We start from the raw sequence: 22,415 nt of genomic DNA, 5'->3' as shown, positions 1-22,415 counted from the left end.
TTTTTTTATCAGTAGGTTATATTAAATCTTATTCTGAATATCTCAGATAATTATTTGCATCATTTTGGTAAGGGACAAGATGGTAGCACTGGAGAACATGAGTGCTAAAATTAATTGGCTAGTAGTTACCTGTGTTAGCTTAAGGGAGTCTCTTTAGGCCTGACTCCATTAGCGAGTGATTTTGAAATCTTTGTAACCTCTAGCAAGTCTCCTGAATTTCTCATGTATATAACAGGGAGCTAGTTTGAACTAGATGAGTAGATTTCAATTATTTTTTTCCTTAATATAAGAAATCATTGTTCTGTTCTCAACCTCTCCCCTCCCCCAAAGTGGTAACTAGCTGAGATGATTCATAAGTAGCTTGATTGTGGTGATTATTTCACAATGTATATGTATATCAAATCATCAAATTATACACCTTAAATATATACAATCATGATTTGCCAAATATACCTCAATAAAATGTTTGGCAGAACAAAAAAAAAAGTCATTGTTCAAAATAAACCTTACATCCCTAAATGTAAACAGATAAAAGTGTAGCTGCCCTGGTTGGGGAGAGAACCTCTTATGGAGGAAACAGAGGCAACTCCCAGGTACCCAAGTGTCCGGAGGCAGAGTTTGAACACCACTGTGGACAATCTCTAAATTTGCTCCCAGGTATAAAATGCTACAGGTGTTTACTACATAAATACATTATACCCAAGGAAAAATCCACACTACTTCTATTTCTTGAATTTTAAACACAAATTTCTTAATCAAAAGTTTATTTGTAATATCAGATAGGATCAAATAGTTTTGTCCACTGACAGGAACATAAGATTTTGTTGTTTAGTTTACGTAAAATACAGTTTGGAATGACAATTTGGAATTTCTTTAAAAAAAAGAAATCTTGTAACCTATCTGTCCAAATATAATTTTTCAAGAAGTAGGGTATTCAGTAGAAATTAATCTGTGAAAGAAAAGGAATTTGGCAGTGGGGTTATCTGATAAATAATTGAACATATTTTTCTTTTTGCACCAAAACTGTGTCCCCTTGTTCACTTCCCTGTGCCCCATACTCCAATTGACCAGGATCCCTCTAATTATTCTGGGAACCTTGACACAACCTCCTTTGTCTCTTTCCGTTCCTATTGCTACTTATGCCCTAGGAATTACATTTTCTTTGCTGATCTTGTTTAGAAGGGAGAAGAGCTTATATAACCAGTGGATTATCACTTTGGGGTTTGCCCTTGGTTAGTTGCTAGCATCCCATCTGGGGATGAGATTTATTTCTCACATAGAAATAATGTTATGAATGTGTACCAGAGACTTTAGAAGGGAGAAGAGCTTATATAACCAGTGGATTATCACTTTGGGGTTTGCCCTTGGTTAGCTGCTAGCATCCCATCTGGGGATGAGATTTATTTCTCACATAGAAATAATGTTATGAATGTGTACCAGAGACTATAGAACTTTTACACTATCTACTCTACTTCATTTACCTTATAAGTGAATGAGACCATGTGTGCTGGTCTGGGAATATATCGACTAATATAAATGGTATTTCTATAGAAAAGTGAGGTTTATCAGGCAACGAATGTATAAATGAATGCAGAACTTTCATAGTTGAGTAGTGGCCCTATTTATTTATTGATCAACAGGTGTATATATTCAGTAATTCTGCATCTATAAGAAAGCACTGACATTTTCTTAACCATTTACAAGTAAATTGGAGTTAGCCTGGGAGGCTGAAAAAGGGAAAATTTTTAGGTCTAAGCCATAGTTTTGTTTTTGTTGTTGTTTTGTTTTCCAGATACAGTAGTAACTGGATGCGATAAAATTGATAGATGGTACTAAGACCACATTAGCATTTGTGAAATGGACAATTGCCTTACATAAATAGCAAGTAAAAAAATCAAGCCAGTCCTTCCTAAAAAATTTATCCTGGGGTGTGCTTGTTTTCCAAAACTACCTCTACTAAATCTCCTGTCAGTCCTGAAACTAGAAGGCAGAAAAGCTTCTAGTGCTACAGCCAACTGCAGTGTAGCCAGAGAAACAGGCAACAAAAATAGAACACCAGGATTGCTGTGCGTGGGTGAGGCAGAAACCACATTATGAGCAAAAGCTTCCAGTATTATTTTAGAACCAATACAGAGTTCTGCACTTCTCTCCTTTCTCTCTTCCAAAAACACATACTACAAAAATAAAATGAAATTAAATGTATGTGCGTTTGCCCTCTTAGAATTATAATGCTTAATTTTTTTTCTTGCCTTCCTTTCTTTGGAAGCGAATCGCCAGTGTAGAAACACGGTAAAGCAAGCTTGGAGGGAGGAAAGAGTTAATTGCTTTTAAGGCCCTGCAATAGAGAATTATGGTTTGAAAGATAGAGGCTGGACAGCTGGGTTTGCTGGGGTATTTTTAAATGCATTAATGCAGGCTCCAATCACTCGGCCATGCTTGACCTATTTTTGGCTCAGGCCGACCATTGTTCTATTTCTGTGCCTGTGGGCCATGCTGTTGTTGATTCATATGCAAATGAATTATCACTAGCTTTAGCCAACTTGAGCAGAGAGACTGAGAAAGGGAGAAGAGAGAGACACACAGATAGGAGAAGGGCACCGGCTGGAGCCACTTGCAGGACTGAGGGTTCTTGCAACGAAACCCTAGTAGTCTGAAGAACTATAAGCCAGGTTTAATTAGTTTCTTTTTCTCGTGGGTAGAGTTAATATTTTTCTACTTATTCTGACAAAGAAATAATCCCGAAGCACATTCCTATTTCCCACCTGCTTTTAGTTTCTGGGATAACCTAAACTGCAGAGAGCCATAGCATCCACTCTGCCCTTTCTGCTTTGCACACAGGTTGGTAACGTGGGAAAAGTATCCAGATCTTTTAAAAAGTGTATGTCCATCTGAGCAGAAAGGAAATCATTGTCGAAGTTGATCCTCTGCTGTTTCTCCTTGGGGAGGAGGGAGGACCAGCGAGGGTAGCTCCTGGGGCCGGTGCGCGGAGCAGTGATGAATCTTTCATGTAGCTGAAGTAAGAGTGATTGGAATATGCTGCAGACAATTTACGAGAGTGACTCCTGTTTTTCCTCAGATGGGGTGGCTGGACGAGAGCAGCTCTTGGCTCAGCAAAGAATGCACAGTATGATCAGCTCAGGTAAGATCATCTTTCGTAACTGATGTTATGTTTGAAAGGGGGCTGGCTTGGGAAATGCAGCTAAGAAAAGCACCTCTCTTAAGAAATTGTTGCTTTTTCGTGTTGATGTTGCTATTCTCTTGGTACGTCTGTAGGGTTTAACTTAGATCCCTTCCATTACTGTTTCTGTGCATATTCAGAGTATGCTTAGGGACGGCTGCTTCTGAATGAAATTGCAAACTATTGCTTCTGATAGATGAGACTGAGATAAGTAAAATGTAGTTGAGGGTGTTTTGCCTTACTATGCAACTAGAAAAAGATTTGTACTGATTGTAAGTGCATTATAATAGGACTTTAAAAATCAGGTAAGTTCACATTGGGGCTTCAGTTTAAATTGCAGCCTCCGTTAGCCTGATGATTTTATATTTACAGTGTGCATACAGAAGCACATCTATTTATAGACCTACTGTCTGAAATGTGTTTGCTGCGGAGTTGTAAAGGTAGTTTTATTCTTTCCACAATGTGGCTTTTTTCTCATCAGCCCAAAATGAAACTATCCGGAATGAAATGAAATTATTATTAGCAGATGCTTATTTTAATTTTCTTCAAAAACATTTGGCAAGTCTAGCATTGTCAGGCAGATGTGACAGCATAGCACACATATAAATGTGTGAAAAGCAGGTGCAGCATTTTAAAGGATAACAGTACCTGATTCCAATTTCCAGTTCCTCTTTGTATGTGCTTGGGCCCTCAGGGATATGTGCTGATGGAAGATGGAGCTTGCCAGCTTTATCAGTTCATATTTGTTAAAAGAGCATACTCTCCAGGCAGTATCACTTACTTGTAATAAATGTTTTTCACATTTATTTCCTGTAGCTAACTCTTCTTTCTGTCCTCTTCTGAATGCTTCAACCTAAATATTAGCTTGAAGTTCTCCCTCAGATCTTCTAAGTTCCCATGTGAGCTTAATCATATTTATTTATCACTACCTAGATTTCCGTGATAAGAATGTAACATAAAGCAGCATTTACTTAGTAGAGCTAGGTGTGAGAGAAATATTCCACAGGTTGGCATGGTGTCTGTTTTGGTGTTGACACATGTTCCCATCTGTGGATCTGTATTTGAAGCAAGTTTTCTTTAAACCTCTGTTAGTTATAATGATTTTAAGGTCCTTCTGTTGACTCAATCTTTTCATGAACACAGAATAAAATACCAATTTTGTACAATTTGGTGATAATACACTTAAGTGTCAGGAATTATATTAATGAATAGTGCCTGCTTGAAAGAACAAATCTACCAGCATTTCAGTACAGTTTGTTATCATTGTGGCTGTAAAACTGGCAAGGTCTCTGGGAGGGGTCAATAGGTATGTCTCTGATCGAACTGGCCACTTAGCATTTTATTTTTAAAATATGGACACACTCTTTGAAAATAACTGTTTTAGATATCTTTTCAGTACCAGATTTATCCTTAGTTCTTGCTTCTGTTACAAGTTTGATATTTCTTTCACATGGCAGGAACGTAGCTGTGGCTTCCCAGTAGCAACTGTTTGCTGACACTAAGGCTGGCTACAGGTGTTAGCAAGCTTTGCTGCTTCTCCACATCCTTGATAATTGCATCCAACTTTATTCCTGTTTCAGCTGAGAATGTCATTTTCCTGACATTAAATGATTTTTATACAAAGCAGCAGATTTTCAAACAGAGAATTGCTTGAGACTGTCCATGCTATTGCCAGTTCTCCAGGAAGCAACATTTAAGCACTAGCTATTAAGTGAAAAGTGATATAGGTTAACATCGGCTCCCAAACCTGTCTAAGTAAGGAAACTCTAAGTTCTGTTTACTTTAAAAATTTCAAATATAGAAACAATTGCATTTTTTCTACCATGTCATGTAATATTTGATTTTGTTTGATATAAGTATAATGTGTCCTCAAATTTAATTCACCTAGTCATTATTGTGTACTTCTGTGACGCTCTGGTTTCTCAAACTTGGAGTAAAATGCACCAGGGAGCATTTTACTAAATATATTGCCTGGATTCCACCCCCAGAGTTTCTGATTTTATTGGTATTGGGAACAGTGTGGATACTGGGGTTTTTTAAATCTCCCTAGCTATTGTAATCTTCAGCAAACTGAGAGCCACTGCGGTGGGAGTAGGGAATGGGTGACGATGCTGGAGAACCATCATCAGTAGGGTTTGTCCTTTGTGTTCATTGCTGAATTAGGGGAGTGTTTGTCTTAATTCTGCTACAGTCTTGTTCAGCTCCCTTTTGGACCAGTGGCCTGGATGTGATTCACAGACTTGTACGTGGATGGAGTCTCTGAATGTGAAAGAGAGAAAAGTTACATGGCAGCAAGGTAGAGTGGTGGAGAGAGCACTGTTCTAGGAGTCAAAAGTTCTTGTTTAGCGTGAGCTCTGCTGGCCAGTTGTGTAACTGGTTTGCTCTTCTTCAAACTGAAGAATAATGACATCCTCCTGCTTACCTTTTGGCATTCTTGTGTCAAGTGTATCAACATGTCTTGGAAGTTTGTACTCACTGTTATTACTATTTTTAGTGAGTGAACCTGGGATCTTGGCTTTTCGATACTGTGCTCTATCTTGCTGAACAAGACAGATTGGTTAGATTGTAGGTCACATGGGAAAAAGACTTTTTGTTTTGATAATCAGTTTTCTTTAGTTATCTTATAAATCAACTATTTCTTTAGTTATGTTGGTCTGATTAGAATTAAGTCCTTTCCTTATGCAAATAGTGACTGTACATCAGGGTAGCATTTGTGCACGCACACGTGTGTGTGTGTACATGTGCTATGAGATGCTTTTTGTTCAGAGCTCTTTATATGCTATTGGATTGCAAAGGTTTTATAGGGTTCTGTGTTTTCCTAATATTGACCCAGCCAGACTAGACATCTTAGGTAAGAACTAGGTTTTATATTGTAGTCTGCTAATGTCTTTTTAGTTAAAATGTTCTATAATATTGAATCTTGGAATTCAGTATGAGTGACACATTTTGCCAAGTACATCTACACTTTTGTGGCTTTTGTGGGCCAGATAAGTGATAACTATGGCAGAAACCGAAGCATATACAAATCTTAACACAGGTCACTCAGCAGAAGCTGGCAGAAATAGGGGTATTCTCCTGTTGCCAGACATGTTGCTTATCACATTGGATAGCAGAGCTGTCCAGACAATATTGGACTTAACACAGGTCACTCAGCAGAAGCTGGCAGAAATAGGGGTATCCTCCTGTTGCCAGACATGTTGCTTATCACATTGGATAGCAGAGCTGTCCAGACAATATTGGAACAATTATTATGAAGGAATTTCCTAGAGTTTCTACAGAATTAATGCAAGATACATTTATAGTAAAGAGAACTCATATTTTCACTGTGTCTTCTTCTTTTAAGGTTATAAAAGGAAAATATTTAAATCTAAATCTTGAATGTATTTTACATAAAATGTATGTTCATCTTTTCTGAGTCTCTTTGTTCCTTGGTGTGTGGCATTGAAATAAAGGGAACATTTTAGATTCACTAGTTGCTTATGTCTACTTGAAAAGCAGAATCTAATTATGTAAATGTAAGTCTGTGAAATGCTCCTGTCATGTCAAGAATCACATCTGGTATTCCCCTAATAACTGTTTTGCCATTCTTTAACTCAGGTTATCTTCGCTTATAAGTCTGTTTATAGTTGATAGGTATCAATCAACAAGCTAGTTGTAAATGGACTTATTGAGAATGGAGATAAGAGTGAGTGTTTTATATTTCTGATGACACAGGGAGCAAAAATACTGTTATATCCATTATGTAAGAAAATGCAATGTAACCTCTCAGAAGACTGAAATAAACCCAAATTCTGAATTAAAAAAAAATATTCTTAATGGTGATTTTGATTTTGAAGATGAGAGATTTGAAAATGTACCACATAATTTCTTACCACTGATAATGAAAGGAACCCAAAGTAGTATGTCAGTAAAATAACACCCCCTCCACCCAGCCATCCCCTACAATATTCAGTGGTAACTAGCAAAGTTGATATAGCCTAATGCAACATACCTCAGAAACGAATAGCCAAGGGAAAAAAAATGGAAGCTGGGGTTCTTGATCAGAACACAGAAACTTGTCTCCTGGGCCTCCTTAGAATTTTACTTTCAAGTTGACAAGTTCCTCAGAATTCTTACGAACATGCCCAAATCTGGAGAGAAGCAAACAGTGGATATCCTCAGCTTTTTTGGTTGTTCTTTTTTTCTGGGAGGAACAATAGAAAGGATTCTGGCAGTGAAACTGGTGATGTGGAAGAAGGTTGAACAAACCTTGTATCTGGAGAAATGAAGGCTTCAGAGCAATGCTCTAAATTGGGAAAATGATCNCTATAATATTGAATCTTGGAATTCAGTATGAGTGACACATTTTGCCAAGTACATCTACACTTTTGTGGCTTTTGTGGGCCAGATAAGTGATAACTATGGCAGAAACCGAAGCATATACAAATATTAACACAGGTCACTCAGCAGAAGCTGGCAGAAATAGGGGTATCCTCCTGTTGCCAGACATGTTGCTTATCACATTGGATAGCAGAGCTGTCCAGACAATATTGGAACAATTATTATGAAGGAATTTCCTAGAGTTTCTACAGAATTAATGCAAGATACATTTATAGTAAAGAGAACTCATATTTTCACTGTGTCTTCTTCTTTTAAGGTTATAAAAGGAAAATATTTAAATCTAAATCTTGAATGTATTTTACATAAAATGTATGTTCATCTTTTCTGAGTCTCTTTGTTCCTTGGTGTGTGGCATTGAAATAAAGGGAACATTTTAGATTCACTAGTTGCTTATGTCTACTTGAAAAGCAGAATCTAATTATGTAAATGTAAGTCTGTGAAATGCTCCTGTCATGTCAAGAATCACATCTGGTATTCCCCTAATAACTGTTTTGCCATTCTTTAACTCAGGTTATCTTCGCTTATAAGTCTGTTTATAGTTGATAGGTATCAATCAACAAGCTAGTTGTAAATGGACTTATTGAGAATGGAGATAAGAGTGAGTGTTTTATATTTCTGATGACACAGGGAGCAAAAATACTGTTATATCCATTATGTAAGAAAATGCAATGTAACCTCTCAGAAGACTGAAATAAACCCAAATTCTGAATTAAAAAAAAATATTCTTAATGGTGATTTTGATTTTGAAGATGAGAGATTTGAAAATGTACCACATAATTTCTTACCACTGATAATGAAAGGAACCCAAAGTAGTATGTCAGTAAAATAACACCCCCTCCACCCAGCCATCCCCTACAATATTCAGTGGTAACTAGCAAAGTTGATATAGCCTAATGCAACATACCTCAGAAACGAATAGCCAAGGGAAAAAAAATGGAAGCTGGGGTTCTTGATCAGAACACAGAAACTTGTCTCCTGGGCCTCCTTAGAATTTTACTTTCAAGTTGACAAGTTCCTCAGAATTCTTACGAACATGCCCAAATCTGGAGAGAAGCAAACAGTGGATATCCTCAGCTTTTTTGGTTGTTCTTTTTTTCTGGGAGGAACAATAGAAAGGATTCTGGCAGTGAAACTGGTGATGTGGAAGAAGGTTGAACAAACCTTGTATCTGGAGAAATGAAGGCTTCAGAGCAATGCTCTAAATTGGGAAAATGATCTATAGCTCTTTGGAAAAAGATACTCTTCCCCAACTAATCTTACAGATTCCACCTAGAAAAAAAAAAAGTCATTGAACCCATGGAATTGTCCAATAATTGCTTCCCACAAATAGAACACCTTAATAAGAACACAAATTCCGTCAAATAAGAGCTCAAAGGTGAGATGATAAAACAATAGAATGAGATGGAAAAGGAGATTCGGATCTAAGGAAATGAATTAGAATGAAAAAACATGATAATTACAGAACAAAAATATTCATTAGAAATAGCAGGAAACAAGAGAACCTAGTGAAAATCAACAAAGAGGAAAGGCTTGAAACAGTCAGAGTGAATGAAAAAGGAAAATGGGTTAAAGCAATTAGAGAAACATCAATAAATTTGAAAAATAAAGACAATCTAACAAAAAGATTATTTCTGTCCCAGAAGTTGATATTCAAAAACAAAGAAACAAAATAAAATCTGACAAAAATGAATAAAGATAATTTCACTGAAAGGAAAAATAAATCTGCAGATTGAAAGAGTTCCTCGTCTTTTAGGCAGATTTGATGCAAATGCTCAGTACAGAGTCCTGTCCTGATTTGGCTATCAAACAGTAACCAGTTCTTTAGGAATTCGGGCAGGTAAAGCAGAGCCGATGGAGGGGGAAGGCGGGTAGATTTTCTTAATTATTGTATTTTAAGAATAATAAATAATTTTTACAGTATAGAATGATAATTATATTTTAACTTTTTCTGGAATTAGAATACTTTGATAACAATTTAATTGAAATAAAAGCCTATGAAAATGCCTTTAAAACACAAGCTTTCAAGGTGAGATTCAGAGATACGTTGACATGTGTTTTGAATGAGTGTGGCCATGCCATGGTCCATCCTGGTCTTGAGAGGACACCAAAATGCTAGTGGTTAGCTCAGGATGTGTGTTGTTACTACTATTTGGCAGTTTTTCTCTTTTCTAATCTCAGGAAATTGGCAATAAGGCGGCAAAAGGATGAGAAAATACCTTGTGTCCCAGGTCCATTCTTCTTCAGCTAAGTCAGTTGCACAAGACACATTCAACTTAAACAACATTTTTACAACCTACAGCCTAAATGACTTACATTTTCTAGTGTTATCAGATAACATTATGTTTATGGTTACTTAAGCTGCTATGGTTCATGAATATAAAACTAAGTAATTCTTATGATTTTATAAGAATATCTTTTCCATTCATTGTCATAATGTTAACTTTTCCATAGTAAAATAAGTGATGAGCCTTTTATACACAGTGTTTTTGTAAATACCCAATAATTAAATCCAGCAAAGACCATTTTTAAGAAAGAAAGAAATTTACCAAACCATGGAGCGTAACTTATGATTAAAGTTTTTGCATGCTGATAAGGTTGGAAATACCCACAAACTTTATTTTACTGCTTCTCCTCATGGTCTACCACTTGTGTTAGCAACTTTTAAATTCATAATTTCTGTTCATTATTAAGCCAGTTGCAGCCATGTGTATGTTATTTTCAGTTTGCTTGAGGTAAATTTTGGTGAGTGTCTAAGCCATGGCATTTCCAAACTAGATTCAAATATAAGAACATCATGAAGTTGTTTTAAAATTTGAAACTCAAAATTAAAACCAAAACACACCAAAAAGAGAGAGAAAATTGCACTAAATTTCCCTTAAATGACATTGTAGCTTGTGAGTTCTTGCTTTAGTAAAAACATGTTTACCCAGCAAATTATCAGGGAACCCCATATAGGGTAGACTAGAAAAAGCTCTTGGTGAGTTGAGCAATATTTTAACTTTATTCTTGAGGGGACTTTTAAAATCTGCTTACAATTAAAATTCAAGTGTGTGAATCCATGATCTTGCATTAGGAACTGTTCCTTTTAGATAGTAAAAAAGTTATCACCACCAGTTTATCCTTTTCATGTTTTTCTTGCTATACTCCACTCTGGTCTTCTAATTGTTTAGTTGCAATTTAGGAGGTCAGAGATTAGATGCATATTTTTTCATCATTTTTAATCACTCATTCTTACTGATGAAATAGCTAACACATCAAGAATTTCTCTGTACCAGGCATTGTTTTATCATTTAATCCTCACTAAAATTTAATGAGGTATGGAGTACATACAGCAGTGTTCATATTTTACAGCTGAAGAAATAGGTTTAGAGAGATCAGGAGCTTTATGGTGGTTATTATGGGTAAAAGATGGCATAATGAAGTTTAAATTCCTACCACTTTTTCTCAAAGAGAAAAATATTTAGCATAGGATAATTTTATTCATATCTGTTTGGTACTAAAAATGTGGAATCAGCTATTTTTATAAACCAACATCTAGGCAAACTTCTTAATCCTGGGAGGCTTAATGCGCGAATAAGCAATTATGTTGAAAGACTTGCTGGAAGATCCTTACTTCATGTTCTCAGTGCTTGATAATTAAATTGGAGGAAGTTAACACTATCCAGGGGGTAAGATGGGGTTAAGGAAACCTTCCAAGTTCTAGGAGAATGGTCTCTGCCCTGGAGCAGATACTCTGGACAGAACCAGCATTCCCAATGAATCTGGCATCTGTTTCTTCACACTACACAGATCATGAGGGTAAGGTTAGCCCCACTCCAAAATAACACATTTTTACTGATGTGTTTTAGCAGGGGGAAGTATTTTTTTTTAAATGTTAGCACTGTAGGGTTCATTTCTTTTGACCAAAATGTTTAAATTATGTCCACTTTGGTCTTTACTTAGAAAGGTGAGAGTAACAAAGCTTGTGTCTGCTGAAATCCTGATGTCAGCACGCAATGTGAAATTCTTGAGCCAAAATAAAGATTGAGCTAACAAAATTTGAGATTCTGCCTAATTTGAATACATATTGGTTCAATATGAGTCCATTTTGGATATTCTGGGTGAAAACTGGATGGCCATGTTTATATATACTATTATGATATTACATTTTACTTTATCTTGAGTTAAATTTTACTTCATTGGATGAATATTGTGTGTTCTGTAGGTGGTGTAAGCATAAAATTCACCAATTAGATACTAATCCAATTATGCAAGAGCCAACTTTTTGGTTTCCGTCAACTAATTTGTATAATCTTATTTTCTGTGAGAATCTTGAACCATCTTTATGAATCAATACATTGTACAAGCATTATTGATTATCATGTTAATGACCAACATCATTTATTGCCTTCCTAGGGGAAGGAAGCTTTCAGAAGATCATTAAATGTATTAAAACCTGCAGATGCCCAATTCGTGCCTCTCTTTAGCAGGCTGACTCCTTTGGGTCAGTTATTCTTAGCTTCGGTATTTCTATCTTATGGCACAGCAGGTCTAAGATTAGCTTGCTAGGCATTATCATGCCATCTGAGTTACCTCCTAATATAACTCTACACTGGAATGATTATTTATAGAAAGAGCATTCTGTCATTTTTGGGTTATTTCTAGTAGTTTAAATAGAGAAGAATAACATTCAAGTGAAACCACAGATTCCTTCCTGCTGCCAAAACAACAAGATAACTGTCTGCTTAAGGGGCAATGATGTTGTTTAAATGTGTGCTTGGGGTGATTGCAGAATTCTTTTTATCTCTGCCACCTTGAGAGAAATAGGAGGCCTTTGGGGAGCAATGTATAATGCTTGCAGAAAGCAAAGAGACAGTCTTGATGCTTGCTGTCACAGAGTACACAAGACTCTGGTTGATGATGACAACAAGAGACACACAGCGTTTATTTTTAGAAACAGACATTGCTAAGCTCTGTTTGGTGTTAATATCACTCATACACAGGGCTCCTTGGGGCTCTTGACTTTTCCAGTGAATATGGCATTACACACACACACACACACACACACACACACGAGTTTTCTTTTTTCACTTCGTAAGAATGATTCTATTATTTTTAAAAAAGGTAACTTTTTAAACTAAGAAATCTAAATTCTATTCAATTTCTGCAATAGATTTAGAGTATTTTGAAAAAAATTCCATGAAGATTAGATTTAAGAGAGGGTTTATGAAAATAATTGGATGTTGTATTAAAGCACCATGAATATACAGGTTGATCATAAGGTATGGGAAGACAGGTGAGTGTACATCGTAAGTCATTTCTAATAACAAATTATAGTACTCGTAAAATAACATCTACACTTTCAGTTCTATTACCACAGTATATAAAATATAGCTATAAAAGATATTGTGATTATGGTGCCTTACTGTAGGTTGCTGATTTAAGTAGATGAGATAAAAGATTTAGCAAATGAGAAAAGTAAGTATTAGCCCCTGCTTGTTGTTCTGGTATAACTAACTCTTGATGAACCAACAAGTTGCATATACTACCAAATGTGCAGTTTTACATTTGAGAAATGTTCTCTTAATTTACTTCAACTGTGTGCTTATTTCAAATCTTAGCAATTGATACATTGCTCTAAAATTAGAATTGTGATGTCACTGTTAAATTTGCATTTTATATTTCTTGATTATTGACTTGTTGCTAGATGATGAAAATGTTAAAATGTGTGCTTATTTCAAATCTTAGCAATTGATACATTGCTCTAAAATTAGAATTGTGATGTCACTCTGTTAAATTTGCATTTTATATTTCTTGATTATTGACTTGTTGCTAGATGATGAAAATGTTAAAATATTATGTTAATACATTTCATGTTACACCTTAATCAAAATGCTTTAGAATGGATAACTTATTGGGGTATCTAGGAATATTCATAATTTTATCATTAATTATATACTGAATAATAATCTTTTTAAAATTAAATATTTTTGTGTTTGTGCTCAGTATAAGGAATCCACTCACCATTAGGAATTTATAAAATGAAAGACAAAAACAGGAAACATACAGCAATTACAGTGTATGTTAAAAGAAGCCAAGATGTAAATAAATTCAGAGGGTGGGGGTAGAAGCAATTGAAGGAACAGCATAACAAGTTGCTTGCTGATCACTCTTTTAATGAGCAGGTCGAAGGTTTTGGAAGGTGATGAAATTGTTTGAAGCTTTGAGAGCTAAGGTGAAATAGTCTTTCATCTGTTCATTTTTTCACTCAAAAATATTTGAGAGACAATTATGTGCCAGGTATTATTCCAGGCATGGAGGAAAAAACTGAAATAAGACAAGGAGACACATGGCTGATTTTTCCATTGAATGATGGATGGATAAGGCTACTTTAGATAGCAATAAGTACTAAGGTAAAATAAAACAGGACAGTGGGGTAGAAAATGCTTGATGGTATCAGGCAATATTAACTTGGGTAGTTGAGTAAAGCCTTTTCAGGAGGCTAAAAGTAAGTTTTCCCTCAAATTCCATTTGGTGTAAGTAAACTGGAATGTAAGTACACTTGGAATAGAGTAGGAAATGTTCCGGAGCTATTTTAATCTCCAGTTACCTCTGCCTTATGGAAGGGATGAGGAAGCCTTTAGCAGTAGGTATGTAAAGGAGCCAGAGAAAGGCTGTTAGCCACAGTTTTCTCTGTTTTCCATAGAGAGAGACGATGGAATCAGGTGGTATCTCTCTAGGATTAATGTTACTGACCAGAAGTGAAGCCCCTTTCAGAATCCCTTACCTTTCTTTGTTCCTGAAGGTTCATGTTTGTCTGATGTTCCAACTCTAAACTCAACTACGCGGAAACTTCTTGTCCAAGAAGTATGAGCCATTGCTAGTAGTTTAGTGGAACCAACAGTCCCCCTTCCCTGGGGGCCAAAAAGAAGGGGAGTAGAATATTTTCATCAGCTGAACTTAGAAATCTGGGAACATTTTCTCATAAGCACAATATTGTACACTTTTAAAAGGGGTATAAAATGCAGTATTAATTACACAGGCATTTATTACATACTTGCAAAGTGCTAGGTATTTAATTCAGGTAAATCATGGGTCAAATAGCACCTTTGTTAGATAGCTGGAGATTGTGCCTTCCAAAGATGTTTAGAATACAGTCTTCATTGTGTTGTTGAGTGGCTGGATTTATGACACATTGTTATAACAGTGGTATAAGGAAGTATTTCATGGAGTTGACAGATCTACTTTTTATAAAAGAGAAACAGCAGTGTGTGCTAAGAGCTATTTTCCCCACATGTTATGCTTTCTCGTGGACAAGAGCGGTGGTGGATACACACCATAGGTTGGACAAACATTTTTGAGAAACTGACACATTCTCTCACATGCTTCATGCCTCATGGGATTTTCCCTCACATTCCAATTGGTCTAAGTCAAATGGAACGAAAGCACGGAATAGAGCAGGAAGTTTTCTAGAGCTATTTTAATCTCCACTTCTGCCTTGTGGAAGGGATTGGGAGAAGCTTTTATCAGTGGATAGGTGAGGGAATCAGGCAAAGTCTGTCAGCTACAATTTTCTCTACCCTCAAGAAATCTTAAGACTGAGCCAAACTCCTGGCCAGCATGCTTTGTGGATTCACAGAGTAGCTTGAGGAAAATAGTTAAGAGCAACTTGTTTTTTTCCTCCCCACTGATTGTCTCATTCGATCAGTATTTATTAAGTACTTGGCAGCTGTACTTTTAGCCTAGGTTTCTTATTTATCTGTTTTTTTTTTTTTATGTATAAGAACTAATAATCAGATATTTCCTTTTTATAAAATACCTTTCTTTTCTGTTCCAACTAGTCATCACTGGGGGAAGTCCTAACTCTTACAAGCCCAGTTCAAATTTCCCTAATGGCCACGCCATCGCTGATTCAATCTCACTCCCCGTAGTACTTCCCCAGTTACGTGTATTTTTTCCCTCTCTTAATCCCCATAGTCCTTTATTACTCTTAGAACATTTTCATTTTCTGTCTTACACTGTGGTTATTTATGTACGTGTATACCCATTCCCCCAGTTAGTTATATTATAGCTACAGGAGGAAAAGGATCATGTTTTACTTCTATTTTTATTCCCTATGGTGCTTAGCGAGTAATTGATCCCTGAGACTATTTTTAGATGAATGAATGAGTGATTAAAGAGTACAGTGTTATTTCCTAAAGTCTGTTTTTATGAATTTTATATATTTTTAGAAATGATTCCTCCTTTTACATAGAAAATAACTCCTCCGTTTCTTTGTAAATTTGAAAAATATAGACGTTTTGGGAGAGTTGGAGTCTTTCACTCAGAAATTAAAACCATTCCTTATACAATGTAAGTCAAGAATGACCTCTAGTGCTTTACCTATGTACATGACCCTTTAAATGTTTCAGTTATTCTTAAAAACGGGAATTTTGGAATGTTCTTATTTGATTTAATTTTTCAATGAATAATGCCAATAGAAATTTCATGTGATATGTGTCTGCATTCAAAATGTGAAGTGTGAAATGGCTAATTTAAGACTGCCTGAATGTAAATGCATACTTTTTTTAATCCAAGGAGAAGAATAAATTTAGTTGTGAAAATGATTACAGGTGTACTTTTATGTTATTCAAATATCACTTCACACTTAATGCTATTTTTTCCTTCTGTGATATTTTTATAGAGAGACAGTTTTCTTAAAGGACAAAAATGGGTGGATTTTCCTATTAACAATAGTATTTATTTGAAATAGTTCTGCCCCTGGGATTGCTATTTACAGCTCATCTACATTTATTCAGGCATTATTTAATTGGTCATATTCTTTGACAAGGGGACAAGGAAAGAATATTTTTTGATAAACAATTTAATGATCAAATTTTAAATGCCAAATGTATCAATAATTTTTAAAATTATCTAAAGTAAAAATGTCAAAACAGCAAATTCACATAGTGAGATATTAAAGAAAGACAGATGGAAGTGGTGATTCAATCTCTGTATGAAGCTTTTCAAAGAGAAAAATGAAATAAATATATTTATGTCTAAGTTGGAGAGAAATGGTGAAAGGATAAGATGTAATATAAGTAGGGAAAGATGTAATTTTTTTCAGTGTAATCTTTTTGTTCTCTTTGTTTTACTCTGAAAACTCAGCATCAGTTAGGATAAGGCCATTAAAACTCAGAAAATTAATTGTTAGTTGATAATATAAGTATGGGCCAAGAAAGGAGTTGATAATAAAACCAAATTTTACAACATAGCTGTTGAACTCAGCTTAGTAGAGCACAGTGAACATATATATGCCAAAGTCCTTTCAGTGACTTTGCAAATGCTGCCAATTGTGTTTTTTCATTATTATGGGTCGAAGGCAAGTTTCTGACTGGTATAATAATCATATTAAGATGAAACAAATCAATGTTGGTCTGACCTTGGATTTAGAAGTTTCTCATTTCTATATTAAGCATTAACAAGAAATAAGAATTAGCTCAAGCAACTTCCCAGACACTTTTAATTTTTGGAGCTATAAACTCAGTTCATTGTGTCAACGGACAAAATAACAACAAATTTAAAGATCTCAATTAGCTTTACTGCAGTTGGAGAATCAAGCAACACACTTCATTCCATAAAATAGAATAAGTGTTCTAATGAACCCAGCAGGGGAGGTTGGTTTTATAGACAGAAATGGCTGAAGAAAGCAGAAACAAAGAAAAAGCAGATTGGTCATTTCAAAGTTACTTTCCTTGTAAGGTGGGTACAGGGAGACAGAACAGTAGAAAAATAATATAACTGAATATTTAACATCAGGTTACTTCAGGCTAACTTTTTTGTGTAAGGATTAAAGTAGAGAGAACCTCATTATCATGCCTATTGAAGATTTAAACTGGCCTATGTGTGAAATTGGCTGTTAATTCTCTCCTAATTTCTCAGAAGGTGAGACCACAACTTAGTTTAGGTATGGTGAACTTAGCAGGGGTGATTCCATTTTGATTTCTATTCTGGTCTTTTGGGGCCTAGTGAAGGAACTTAGTCCAAAACAATGGCCTCCTATAATTTTTATTTAACAATTGGAATTACTCATTTATTTTCTTTTCTGAAAGATGAATATAAAAATGTTAGAAAAAAGTTATCTGGTTATCAACTTAACTTTTGTATTGGAAAATAAACCTCAAACAACTGATGATTAAACATAGTAAAAACAATGCCACTGCTCTTTCATTATTCATTACCTCAATAATTAAATGGAAGTTTTCCCACCTGGAAAGATCAGTGATCTTTTCTTTTTTTTTATTTTAACATTAGTTTAACTTTTTTTTTCTAGCATATAGTCCCAAACTTGAATATGGATATAACTCTAGAAACTCTTATATGAGTTCAGTTTTAGATGATTAGATAATATATTAAATTGCTTTATAGATATGGGAGGTAACATTCTATTTGATTATCTACTGTCCAGTGAAGTTTCTTGAACACTTAACCAACAAGTAGTAGAGATTATCTTTCTACTTCACCAGTCATATATATGAGATCTATTTTTTCCACATCCCTGCCAACATTAGATATTGGCAGACTTTTGATATTGTTGCCAAACTTAAAGATGAAAAATGGTATATCATTACTTTTTCATATGAATTTCCCTGACTGCTGATGAGGTTGAGTGATTTTCATGTTATTAGCCATTTAGGTTTTCTTTTATGGAGCAATATTTCCAGGAATGCAAGAATGGTTAAAGGGAAAAAGTCTATCAGTGAATGTCAGTCACCCTGTTAACAGATTAAGTTAAAAAATGTGGTCATCTCATTAGATGTAGAAAAACATACAATAAAATTTAATACCTTTCCAAGGTAGCTTTTATTTTAAGCTGAAAATAGAAGTGGAAAGTATCAACCAAAACCCTATCTGAAACTTTATACTTAATGGTACAATTAGAACCCATTCTCTTTAATGTCAGGAATTTTGTCTTTGGAAGTCCTAGACAGTGTTTCAAGACATGAACATCACTAAGATGTGTAATTATTTGAAAAGAAAAGAAACCAATTGAACTAATAAACAGATTGCTCAGTTACAAATCAGTAAAACATAAAACATGGAAAGGATTGCCTTATACCAGAAATAACCAAACACAAAATGTCATAAAAAGTGATAGCATTTACAATAGCAACTAAAACTTTTATGGAGAAATTAATAAAATTATCAAAAAAATAATAAGAAAATTTGATCAGATTTGAGAGCTGTTTTGTTCATCAATAGGAAGACTATATCTTTAAAAAGCCATTTATCCCTAAATTAATCTATACATCTGTTTGTCTTTAAAACAGCTAACTTTCTTTAAAAATTAGACTTGATGCATAATAATATAAGTCAAACGTGCTAAATGATATTGTATAGTAAAAAGTAAATCTGACTTCTACCCGACTCTTACCAGCCATTTAATTCCCTGCCTCATAGATAGCCTGATATTGATTTCTTATATACTTTACAGATGTATCTTACGTCAGTACAATTTCACTTGAAATGTTACTGGGATCTATCAGGGAACATGGGATACTAATTCTAAATTCAAATGTAAGTGAAAGTGTGCACAAATGTCAATTTTGTGAAGCAACAAATAGGGAGAAGATGGCTAGATAGTAAGTAATATAAAGCTGTATTGATAATAATTGTTTGGTTTGGGCAGGGAAATATTCAAATAGATCACAAAAAAATAATACAAAGTTATTTTTAATAACTTTATGTATGTGACAGGGTTTTCATCCCAAATTAATGGAAAGAAGACAAACTGCTAATTAAATCGTTTGGGAACAATTAATATATTCAGTTTGTAAACTCAGAACCACGTGATGTTGTACTCAAATGTCTGTTTTTGTAATACTATTGTTATCCAGTTGGACAAATTATAACTTAAACTTCTGAAAAGCCAATTGTATAATATATGCAGGGTCTTGCATTTTATGCAGGGATTGGAAGGGATTTAATGAAGGTATGGGGAGAATTTTAAAGTGGATCTAAACTAAGTAAGAGAAGTTCTAAATATTTTTATAGCTCACCAGTTTTCAAAAGGTAACTTGAGATTAATTTAAAGAAAAGATTCAGTTTTAAAGGTACCATTGGGTGAAATAGAGGAGTGATAATTCAGTTAGGCAAAAAGGTAGCTAACTTGATCCCAAAACTTCACCAAATGTTAATTGCTGAATAATACCTAAAAAGACCAATGAATAAGTGACTTTTAAGCTAAGGTCAGGTTAAGTAGAAAAAAGAGCCCCCAAAAAGATGGAAGAAAAGTCATTCCAGGTGGATGAAGAGCCTGTGTAAAGCCCCCTAAATCCAACACATGTTTGGCTGTTCTTAGACTAAAGCCAGCAGGGCACACGGCATTTTCAGCAAAATAGGGAGGGTTTTTAGGGGTTTTAGCTCAGTGTCTGCCACTGTTCGTGTGAAGATAGGTAATTTATTTGTCTTCTACAGCCATCTGTAAACCATTAGGGGTTACCTAGATACTATTAGGGCCCCTGACATCATTAAAAATGTTAATGATTTGGCTTTTTAATTCATAAGACTACATCTTTCTTGAACACCAAAAATGGTTTTGATTCTGCAGGCAAATAACCCAAGTAATGTGTTTCTTCGATACTATCAATTTATAAAACTACAGATTTTAGGTTTAGAAACTCATTGAGCTCTAGTTTATTTTAACTTCATTGCTTATTCTGAAGCTTGGTCTGTGTCTGACTTTGGTTTTGAATATATTACCTTTTCACAAAAGTGTTGAGGTCTGACCTGTTTGCAGAGGACTCTTCAGTAATTGTTATGACTTATCCAGATTACTTTGTTATTTCAAAGCAATCAAAATCAATCTTTGTGTATGTATGTATGTATATATACACATATAACCCATGTATTATAATTAAATCATTCTTCTGTCTTTGCAGCAAGAGTCATGTCATTCTTCTAATAAAATTAAAAGGAAATAAAAGGAAAATATGACTATGTACTGAATTTCTTGTAGCTTAGAACTAGTTTATTTCCATTTTAGTAATGAAGATAATCATTTTTTATGAGAAATAAGGTTTTATCATTAGTGTTCATGTTTTTATTTCTCTGTCTTTGCCCAGTGACTATATTTGCATTTTCTGGATCTCATTTAGAATTGCATTTCATTATTAAAAATTGGGACTTATTTTGGACTAATAAATATAGCAGAAATTTCAGATTAAATAACACTATTACAGAAACTATTGTAAAGAAGCAGAAATTTTAGTCAAATACCGTAATTAATATTACCACTTAATATAATGAATTGGTGCAGGTCAGCTGCTTAATGGATAAGGAATTATTTCCACTGGTTTAATTCCTCCTGTGATATATTTTAATCAAAATAATTTTCTTTGTAAAAACAGTATTTTGGAATACGTCCTTAGGAATTTTTTTATTCATAACTTTTTCTAAGCCCCAGTTTAACATAAATTTTTCTAAATCCCAGTTTACAGTTATATTTTTAAAATTGAAAAAGAGAGAGGTTATATAGGTTATTGGTTCTAAAGTCATATTTTATTGAGTTTTATACCTACTATGGATGATATTTAAAGGATGCCAAAGCTACATGTTGCAATCAAGATAACAAGAGTATTTTTTCCTTCTTTCCCATTCCAATCTTTTGAAATGTAATGCATGGAAATTTTTCTTTCATATGTTAAGTGTATCTCATTGCTGAATATAGTGTGCCTCACTGAAGTATTCACTTCTTTGCCAAAAACACATCAGTCATTCACAAATATTCAGTATTCTGAGAATGAAAATTTTTTTTTAGCTCCTTGGGTAGTTGGTGAAAGCTGGTTTGCAAAGATTTCTAACTCCCTCAGTGTTAGACATATTATGTGGAATCTAGGGCTAATTATTAGCTCCCAGCATATGAGGTAGAGGTCTACGTACATGGAACTGTGCAGGCTACTATATCCTAGACCAGGAGTGATGTTAATCAATCTTCTACTTTGTTGATGAGACCAAACAGCACTGCAATTTTGGAGGACAAAGTGGATTCCATCGCTGGGTACATTCATTAACATTTAAAGAAAATAACTATAAATAAAAATTCCTGAATTAATTAAAAGATAAAAATTCAAATAAGCAAACCTAAGACCTAGAGGAATGCTTGGCATATAATAAGCACTTAATAAATGTTTGGGGAATAAATGAATGAATGAATGAATTGAATATTATCCTTTTACAGTAGCTGATATTTCAACTGCACATGTGCATTTGTACTTTAAATATTCTGGGCCTTTATGCTGGGTTTTCTAAGCATAAGATATATAAAGAATAAATTTTAAAATCTAATTTTTAATTTAAAGATTGAAGGAAGAGCTTCTCTTTCTTTTTCATAAGCTTTTATTAAGGACTCATTAATATTTTTATGAATATTAACTGTGTCATACTTCAAATATCCTTTAGCAGCACTTAAGGGTTTTTTGGGAGAATTTTTCCTTCAGACAAAAATGGCTTTGCAGCTGTGATTTTAAACTCTTCATCCTGCCTGTATGCCTCTTTCTAGCATGCCATATTCTGTCACCCTAATTTATTATGTGCCATAGTTAGGGAATAAAACATCAGATGATCGGGCTTATTGCTTTGGCCTTTAAAATAAGAGTTAAAAGACCCTTAAAGATTTCTTCTGAGCTGTTCTTTTGCCTCCCACAGATTTGTCACCCCTTTTCCCTGGGTGACAGAGCTGCCAAAGATTACTCAAAGCCCATCTCTTCTGAGCAGTGAGATGCCCCAGAAAGGGGTTAATATCCCAGAACCCTCAAGAGTGAGGCAGTCCTTCCACATATTAACCACATATTGGGGTTCTCTTCCTGCATTTATTCTCCAGACCCAGCAAGTTACAGGA

At 34.7% G+C, this 22,415-nt stretch overlaps 1 protein-coding gene across 1 annotated transcript in view; it reads left to right on the top strand.

Annotated features, from left to right (window-relative positions):
- Positions 1 to 22,415, top strand: part of LOC103586020 (histone deacetylase 9-like) — a gene marked incomplete at its 3' end in the record, with an annotated part of 533,085 nt that overhangs the window by 414,630 nt on the left and 96,040 nt on the right. The window contains exon 3 of the mRNA XM_008567140.1: positions 3,077 to 3,139. Coding sequence (XP_008565362.1) covers positions 3,077 to 3,139 — 63 coding nt within the window. The remainder of the gene's footprint in view (positions 1 to 3,076; positions 3,140 to 22,415) is intronic.

Source organism: Galeopterus variegatus, unplaced genomic scaffold (genome assembly GCF_000696425.1).
Source record: "Galeopterus variegatus unplaced genomic scaffold, G_variegatus-3.0.2 Scaffold296, whole genome shotgun sequence".
Lineage (NCBI taxonomy): Eukaryota > Metazoa > Chordata > Mammalia > Dermoptera > Cynocephalidae > Galeopterus > Galeopterus variegatus.
Note: the sequence above shows the minus strand (reverse complement) of the source record. Positions and strands in the feature narration are given on the sequence as shown.